The 9,318-nt window shown below is 40.6% G+C and overlaps 1 protein-coding gene across 1 annotated transcript; it reads left to right on the top strand.

Annotated features, from left to right (window-relative positions):
- Positions 1–888: 888 nt before the first annotated feature.
- acsl5 (acyl-CoA synthetase long chain family member 5) lies at positions 889–9,020 on the top strand. Its single transcript, XM_039789394.1, has 20 exons — positions 889–1,074; positions 1,155–1,266; positions 2,043–2,107; positions 2,202–2,303; positions 2,400–2,499; positions 2,871–3,049; positions 3,167–3,199; positions 3,289–3,340; positions 4,629–4,702; positions 4,793–4,870; positions 4,978–5,112; positions 5,522–5,656; positions 5,749–5,844; positions 6,425–6,497; positions 7,137–7,215; positions 7,477–7,603; positions 7,835–7,978; positions 8,068–8,169; positions 8,293–8,364; positions 8,864–9,020. The coding sequence occupies exons 1-20, from the start codon at positions 919–921 to the stop codon at positions 8,999–9,001; spliced, it is 2,052 nt and encodes a 683-aa protein (XP_039645328.1). The 5' UTR covers positions 889–918; the 3' UTR covers positions 9,002–9,020.
- Positions 9,021–9,318: the final 298 nt, after the last annotated feature.

Here is a 9,318-nt window from a genome sequence, read left to right as displayed (position 1 = left end):
CACTCCTCCACACGCCTGCCTGCCATCTGGGAGCAGAGTGGAACACCTGAGAGGACCAACAGCAGGTAGGAGAGCTGAGGCATTGGGCATTTAAATCACTAATAATGGATTTGTCAAATGATTGCCAGCAGGTCCATATTCTTTTAATTTAGTTTCCACAGTGTTGGTAGTTTTCCTGGGGTCTGCACAAACCATAACAACATAACTTTAACAATCTTAAAGTCGGATAGTTTTAACGAAACAAGACAAAACTAGCCAAATGCAAGGATCAGAAAATAAGTGAAATGGTTCTACAATGGAAACCTTGATGTTTCAGACTGGAAATAAATGACCACGTTCACTTTTCTTTCTTACTGCGTTGACTTTAAATGCTGTTCCACAAATGCCATAAAATGTGCTTGTTCCCAATCAGACTCTGGGTATGTTCTCATAAAATATGTTCTCATAAAATAATTAACCTTGACCTTTTTAGTGTAGCTCACAAAGACACAACCCAATTTGTCTCAAAGGTCAAGTAAACTGAATTTTATGCTTATTAAGATTTATAAAAGCTGCATTTGTGAAACCTTCGTTTTTAATCTCATGCAGCATCCTGTTTTAACTGTCTATAACTACTCAAACATTGTGATCCTATGACTAAGTATAGACGGAAATGTTCACGGCTTGGACTCTATCTTGGAGTGATTATCAATAACTGTTGCAAAATACATGTTGACTTTGACCTCAAGTTATGGGGACAGTATCAAGAGCAGTGTCAAGGAGCTCAGAATTGCATAATAGGACTGTATATCTTAAATAATTGCCAAGTTCTAGACTGAACTTGGTTATGTCAAAGTGCTAAATCACTTATTTGTATGTGACGAATAATAAAGTTTCTCTTCATACAGCGTGTTTCTGTGTCCCAGCAGACATTGCACCATGGAATTCCTTTTCCAGGTTCTGTTCTCCCCTCTCCCGACCCCAGCCATCATCTCCCTGTTCGCCCTAGCAGCTGCCACCTTGTTTTATCTCAACTCAAGACCCAGTCCCTTCCGCAGCCCCATTGACCTCAAAAGGCAAACCCTGGGCATCAAGGTAAAGAGTGCCAAGTTTTATTAGTACAGCGTACAGTATTGAGCAATAGTACTCATATTGATTCTGCTCGACTTCCTCAGGATGGAGCAAGAAAAACTGCGTTGCTTGAGGATAACAACAACCTGATGTCGTATTGCTATGATGACGCCAAGACCATTTATGAGGTCTTTCAGAGGGGTCTGAAAGTTTCAGGTGACGAAAACATCCTAAACTCCCGTTGATGGCTCTCACAGGACGGGCCTTCATGCCACCAGCGTTTTGGTGTTGCCAGTGTCATTTCAATCAGGAGAGACTTCGTGGCAGATATGCAAAGATTTATTGTATATGTGCATAATAAGAATCTTTGGGGATTAGACTCCATAATTAAACATATTTTAAAGGGTGTAGGGCGCGGTGCCTACGCCCCCCCCACCCTCCCCCCTCCTCCAAATGGAGCCTAGACACTGGTGAGAGGGAACCCGGAGACCGAATGAAGGACCGGACTACTGGGAAGGGACTCAGGTTGCAGTGGTTGACGATGCCTGGAGGTGGAAGGGGAGGAGGGGGGTTGCCTGAAAAGACAGCTGATAGCAAGGAGAGAAGACATTTAAAGCAGGAAGTCATGCTGTGATTGGATCATGAATTTCATGGCCATATCGGTTGGTTACCGAAAAATGAACTCCTCTTTAACAGCTGAATAGTTTTAGGGAGAGAGAGTGGTGATTGAAGTTTAGAAGTCTTCCTGAAAGAATTTGCGCTGAGCTTAATTAGGATTCTGATACGTGTAGAAAATTATGATTTTTTTTTTTTTTTTTTTTTTTTTAATAAGAGCATTTGGCAGCTGTTTCTATTTTGTCCAACCAATTTATATCCATGAAGGGAGGCTATATACATTCCTGTTAAACATCTAAATGTTTTGCTGTGGAGCATTACTATCAATTAAAAGAAACCAATTAATTACATGTAGTTTTAAATGTTGTCTTTTACAGGTAACGGACCATGCTTGGGTTATAGAAAATCAGGAAGGCCTTACCAGTGGCTTAAGTACAAACAGGTAAAACAACATGCAACATGGGAGAGAGGGGAAAATAACGGTAGAGAAACTGCTGTGCTCCAGCTGACTTTTCCTCCACTTCCTATGTATGAAGGTGTCTGATAGAGCGGAGCACCTGGGATCAGGTCTTCTTCATAAGGGTTTGAAGCCGAAAACGGACACTTTTATTGGCATCTTTTCGCAGAATAGGCCTGAGGTGAGTGTGGGCATTGCTGATGCGATAATGGGTGTATTTTTATTTAATTTTTAATTTTTTGTTTATTTGAGTAACGTAAATGCTGTCTCTGTTAAGTGGATTATTGGTGAACTGGCCTGTTACACCTACTCTATGGTAGCGGTCCCCCTGTACGACACCCTGGGTCCTGAAGCTCTTGTGTTCATTATCGACCGAGGTAATTGGAGCTTTTCTTGCACTCTTAATGCTGCTAATTAGAGTCCAGCAACTCATCGGTTACCACAGGGACCTGTGTCCTCTAATCTCTTAGTTATTTACCACACCAGCTCCTTAAATCTGTGCTTCATTTTTGATTATATGATCACTTCTCGACAACACAAAGGGCATGATTATTACAGTAGGTCTGCCTATATATCTTTTTTTTTTTTTTTTTTCTCTGAATCTTTTTAAAACTCCATCAGTATTGACAATTTCTACGTAAAATAACCTTAACCCTATCTTGCCTCATAATGGCACTTGTGTCAACTTTTGCTATTATATCATATTGTCAATTTACCTGGTGATACAGCTTAAATTTACTTCTTTCAGCGGACATCTCCACAGTGCTTTGTGACAATCAAAGAAAAGCGGAAACACTGCTGCAGATGCGGGAGAAAGGCCAGACTCCAGTTCTCAAAACCATCGTCGTCATGGACCCTTTCAACTCTGAGTTGGCCGAGCAAGGAACCAAGTGCGGGGTGGATATTTTGTCGTTGCAGGATCTGGAGGTAATGAATGCACAATTTACAAAAAATAAGTGGTTACTGGTGAGTCATTGCTTAGCTTTAGCTCTGCACAAGTAATGCTGTAAGAATCATTGTTGAAAATGTTTTTCTGTTCTCTAGGCTATGGGGAAAAGCAATCTTCAAAAGCCAGTTGTAAGTTTAATTCTGTTACATCAATGTAATCCATTTTAGATTTAACAAGCTGCGTGCTGTTCTGATGTGCTGATTTTTGTTTCCAACAGCCACCGAAGCCAGAGGACCTCGGGATTGTTTGCTTCACCAGTGGTACTACAGGTGATGATTTTGTGTTTCATTTGCAGGGTTTGATTTTTATAAATCATAAAGCAAAGGAGGCTGTTGGATCACTCGGAACAATCCTGTAGCCATGACTGAGTTGATTTTTAGCCATGCTAAAACTTGGGATGGCAGTGTCGGTTGGTAGGTCAACGACACATTCATGTGTCCTGCAGGAGGAAACCCAAAAAACTTTGATCCCCTGACTTGCTCCAGCACCACCATGAAATTTACGTCTGACATTTTGAGGGAAATGTCTCAAACTATTATGGATCACATGAAATTTGTACTCATTCTTGTATCCTGCAGGATGAATCCTAAAAACATGGATGATCCTGAGTTTTCCTACTACAGCCATCTTATAGTCAATTTATCTGTACTTTTGTGTTTAGTGCTAACAAAGATGTACACCGCTCTTGAGCAGGTTAGCATGCTGATGTTAGCATGTAGCTCAAAACAAGTACAGCCTCACAGAGCTGCCAGCATTGCTGTAGCAGTGACACACCTCGTCTAGTGTAGATTAAAGCTTTAGTGCGTAACTTTTTGATATTAATGAACGTCCGTTACATTCAAGCCATTGCCAAATGAGCTGCTACAAAGCTAATTAAGACTATAAGCTCCACACAACTCTCTCTGGATTTCTCAGTATGGTTATGTTCAGGAGATTGTGTCGTCCGGTGCAGAAACTCAAGTGAAGATGATTACCTCTTCTGAAGAGTCCATGTTTTTTTTTCTTTTTTCTTTTTTTAATCCTCCATGTGTTCCTTGGCTACTAGCAACTGTGTGGAGGAGGGGTGGGGGCACGTGCGCTATCATGGAAGGCTTGCATCATGTGGACGTGCTGACAGTGTTGTCATTACATATAATTCCTCATGGGGGCGACAAACTATGCACTATAGCTTCAATGGTTAATGTCAAATTATTATTATTATTATTATTATTATTATTATTATTATTATTATTATTATTAACAACTACTTGTGTGTATGGATGGATTATGAGACAATAGGCCCCCTGGGCACAGACCTGCAGAAGGCTCCCACCATCTTTCCTACATTGAAGCAACACAGGCTTATGCATCTTTTTGTGTCTTTGTGGTCATGTTGTCTCTCTTTGTGGTCGGTATGTGTACTTGTGACATTGTGGAAGTGAAGGCCAGGGGGCCCCCTGACACTTGTGGCCCCTGCGCCTGTGTCCGGTAGGCCCATGCAGTGGGCCTACCGGACAATAATACTACATCCATGCTTATGTAGTATTAAAAGTAAAATGTGTCCCTTCTCTTTTTCAGGAAACCCCAAGGGAGCGATGTTGACCCATGAGAACATGGTCTCTGATGCTGCAGGCGTCATCAAAACCTTTGACGTATGATTATAACAATTTAGATGTAATTTAAAATATTTTGGCGCATGTGTTGTGGGCGTATTGCTAACGGAGCCTCTGTGTATCTCACAGGCAGCAATTGTTCCATCTCCTGAGGATACCAGCATTTCATTCCTGCCTTTAGCACACATGTTTGAGAGAGTCGTACAGGTGAAGCTCCATATTTTATTTTTTTATTTCTTTTGAGAACATAAGGCTTGTTTTTAAAAATGAGACTTCAGAGGATGACTTGATGACTTTTTGTCGGTTTCTTATAGACAGTGATCTATAGTGCTGGAGGTAAAGTGGGGTTCTTCCAGGGAGACATCAGACTGCTGCCAGATGACATGAAAGCCCTGCAGCCCACCGTTTTCCCAGTCGTGCCCAGACTTCTCAACCGCGTCTATGACAAAGTCAGTGATTTGCACCATTGGTTGGACAAAACAAACATTGTGAAGTCTCACTTTCAGAACTTGAGATGATCAGCAGATTAATCCATGATGAAAATCAATAGGTCATAATGAGCTCCAGCTCAACTTACAACAGTAAAGTCCTGCTTTAATATTAATGCATGAATAATCTAATGATTAATGGCGCAGGGGACATTTTTCTACGATGTTTACTTTTGATAGTACATTTTCCTGACTTGTATTTACATTTAAGTTTAACTTTTACTTTTTACACTGGTTTTAGTACTTTTACTGAAGTAAATGATCTGAACACAGCTGGTGTTTTGCGTCAGACACAACGGCCCCCTCTTCCCCTCATTCTGCTCTAAACATCACTTCAATGTTTATTTTAAATCAAACATCCCGTCGCCAGGTTCAGAGTGGAGCCAAATCTCCTTTCAAGAAATGGCTGCTGAACTTTGCCGTGGAGAGGAAGTTTGCTGAAGTGAGGAAGGGCATCATCAGGAACAACAGTGTGTGGGACAAGCTCATCTTCCACAAAGTTCAGGTACGGTACTGCTTCTAGTGGAACAAATGGCAGTTATGTTAATAAAAAAATGAATGTCCCTGGATGTAAAACGTGTTCAATCTTGATTGTAGGAGTCTCTGGGGGGACGAGTGCGCGTCATGGTGACGGGAGCAGCACCCATATCTCCCTCTGTGCTCAACTTCCTCAGGGCTTCTCTGGGCTGCCAGGTACTAAACATTTAGCCAGCTAACCCTTTTTTTCAAAATGTGAAATTCAGTTCTCTAAATCAGATCTACAACTGGGGGTCTGGGGTAGAAATCCATAGATCCAGTTCATCCTAAGGATTCACTGTGCCACATGTATTTTTAACATACAGTAATTGATAAAAACGTGCCAACAAATATTAATAGCTTAGTATTCTATGCACTAAAAAGGTATGTGTAAAGGCTTCAGGCCGCCCACATGTTGTTGTAGGCCCGGTTTAATATGCAACTTAATTTTATACAATATTAGTAATAGGGGGTCCCTGCTCTATCTCATGCTCGGTTAAGGGGTCCTAGGCTCAAAAAACACTGAAGAACCCTGCTCTAAATGCAATATTTTCTGAAAACTAATTTGGCTTTTTTAAATATAAATGAGAGAGAAGATGTTGACCCAGTTCCTTAAAGCAGTAATGTACTTGAGGATGTTTCGAACCTGAGGTCTTAATATGCAGTAACTGTTGTGTTTGGGGAAGTAGAGATTGCTCAACAGCATCCAGCTGGTATTGATCGCTTCATGTTCTTACTCTCTGACTGGTACTCTCAGATCTTTGAGGCGTACGGTCAGACGGAGTGCACAGCCGGCTGCACCTTCACCATGCCAGGAGACTCCACCTCAGGTATGCAATTCAACCTCGCATGTCCCACATTTATTATGTACTTTCTGCTACTTTATACTTCAACTCCACTACATTTCGGAGGGAAATATTGTACGAATTAACTCCACTAAATCTAGCTAGTAACTTTACAAATTAAGATTTGACAGGCCTAACGGAATACAAAATCGAGTGTACACAATTAGATATTTTTTATTAGTTTTTTTTATCTCTTAAATTTTCATGTTAAATGTCATGGTTTCAGCTTGATCATGACTTGCTGCTTTTCCCTCATCTTTAAAACACAGTAAAGTGAATAATCTTGACAATTAATGTACTGATCAAGAAAATAACCATCAGATTAATTCATAATCCTTAGTTGCAGCACTCTGCAGAATTGTTTAAAAATGAGCTCCACCTTAACCAACAGGGTGAAATGCTGCTTTTAATGCATGAGTAATCTAAATGAGGTACTACTATTATAATAGGTTTGTACATTTTCTTGAGATTACTTGAACAACATTTTAAATGCAGGACTTTTACTTGGGTATTTTTTTTAGAGTGGTGCTTAAGTAGAAGGGTCTGAACAAAAGTTTATGATTTAATTGGGATTTGGTATTTAAATAGACAAGAAATCATCTATATGTGATCTTTTACCAACAGGTCATGTTGGGGTGCCGCTGCCTTGTAATGTTGTGAAGTTGGTGGATGTTGAAGACATGAACTACTTTGCTTCAAGAAAGTTTCAAAAGGAGGAATATCCGTGATGGAAATTGAAATTTGCGGTATAAGCCGCAAATACGGTTCGTTAACAGTTGTTATCAATTTCAAATTCTAAAACAATTGGACAACATTTCAGTTTCCTAGTATTAAGTGTCAAGAGATGTATAGATTATCCTTTCCCACTGTTAAAATCTTAAGGAATATGCAATGTTGAAGGTTTAAAGTAAAATGTAGCTTATGTAATGGTCTACTCGTCACACTTTTGTGTCGTTTTTCTCGGTCTTTTCCAGGTCTGTATCAAGGGTAGAAATGTGTTCAAGGGGTACCTGAAAGACCCGGAGAAGACTGCAGAGGCCTTAGATGAAGACGGTTGGCTTCACACTGGAGACATCGGGAAATGGCTTCCAGTAAGAATCAAAACCCAGATAATGGGCCAGTTATTTTTTTTTTTTCTTTCTCTCCACTATATGTGAATGAGGCGACTGCATAAGTACACCTACAAGCGTTTCTGCACCAGATGCATAGTCTTTGAATCTGCCTTTTTAATCCCTTTCATCAAACACTGAACTTATAATATACAAGGATTTCCGTTACTGGAAAAGGTTTTGAGACATAAATGTCCCATGTTTTGTGAATAGAGTGGAGTTCTGAAGATTATCGACCGGAAGAAGAATATCTTTAAGCTGGCTCAGGGGGAGTACATTGCACCAGAGAAGATTGAGAATGTGTATGTTCGCAGTGAACCTGTGGCCCAAGTATTTGTGCATGGAGACAGTCTACAGGTAAAAAGGCATCTTTGCAGTCTGTGTATACAGTCGGTGCACTCTCACTCACTCTGAAAATCAAACGTTTTTATCCTGTGTTTCTGTAGTCCTTCCTGATCGCCATCGTTGTCCCAGACCCTGACATCCTGCCGGGTTTTGCGAAGAATCTAGGGTGCCAAGGATCCTTTGAAGAACTCTGCAAAAACACAGTAATGCTTCCGTCTGTCACCTCACCTGTGTGCAGGAGGGCCTTTCTTCTCTCATGTTGTAGAAAACAAACTATTAGAATGCTTCTAACATTTAACTAACAGCTTTCTGACTTTTGCTTACAGGAAATAAAGAGAGCCATTCTTTCAGACCTGATAAAACTGGGCAAAGAAACAGGACTCAAGTCCTTCGAGCAGGTAACGGCTCCTCGTGAATTCCTTAAAACTGTGTATATGCAAGTTATTTCAATTTAAAGAGCTTCATCAAATCAGGCGTATGTATAGTTGGCAAACATTCTCCCCTAGACATGATTCTTACAATAATAGTCAGAATTTGACAAATGTAGAGAGTAACTCAACAAATTTGCTAACTGAAACGTTGGGAGGTCAACGTCATGAACTCTGGTGCTTCACATTTCACTAAACCTGGCTCAGTTCACCCTGTAGTGGTTACAATTGGCAGTTTTTGTTCAAAGAAATGTCCTGAAGTAATATTTATAACATGCAGATGTCAGACACTTGACTCACTGACCAGAAATCCCCTGACTCTGTCCTCTTTACACCCACTGTCTTAGAGCGCTGTTTGAACTGGGTGCAACAACTTTTGAACAAACAGCCTTTTTATTCAGTTTGCATCTTGAACCAAATCTTGTATCCAAATACTATCTGCACCACCGCCCCTTCTTCCCACCTGCAGGTGAAAGATGTGTACCTCCACCCAGAGCAGTTCACTATCGAGAACGGTCTGTTAACTCCAACTCTCAAGGCCAAGAGAAACGAGCTCAAATCTCTCTTCAAACCACAGATCGACAAACTGTACGCTAACTTGCAATAAATGTATACACCACTATCTATTTTGGTTGAAACTTTGTCTTTTGATTTAAAACAGTTCACCTCTTGTGCCGCAGCACAAATATCCACAACAAGACACTGATGTTTTGGCATTAGGGCCTGAGACAAGGGGATTCTCTTAACTCTGAACAAAACAAATGTTGCAGTGTAGCCTGGGAGTTAGCTGGACAGACTTGTTGGCTACAAATTGAGTGACTTATCCTTTCCCAATCCCTGTTCTTTTTTGGTTGCTCTCGAACCTCAGTTGGAAGTGTGACGCATCAGTTCTGCTTCACAAAAGCTTGATTTTAAAGGTGGGTA

This window comes from Perca fluviatilis, chromosome 21 (genome assembly GCF_010015445.1).
Source record: "Perca fluviatilis chromosome 21, GENO_Pfluv_1.0, whole genome shotgun sequence".
Classification (NCBI taxonomy): Eukaryota; Metazoa; Chordata; class Actinopteri; order Perciformes; family Percidae; genus Perca; species Perca fluviatilis.
This window is presented reverse-complemented; position numbering and strand designations above follow the sequence as displayed.

Bases quoted from the DNA above. Each gene is read 5' to 3' on its own strand.
- acsl5 (XM_039789394.1), top strand. From the start codon at position 919: ATGGAATTCCTTTTCCAGGTTCTGTTCTCCCCTCTCCCGACCCCAGCC. The intron at 3,341-4,628 runs GTGATGATTTTG...TCTCTTTTTCAG, and splicing joins CTTCACCAGTGGTACTACAG to GAAACCCCAAGGGAGCGATG. The intron at 4,871-4,977 runs GTGAAGCTCCAT...GGTTTCTTATAG, and splicing joins TGTTTGAGAGAGTCGTACAG to ACAGTGATCTATAGTGCTGG.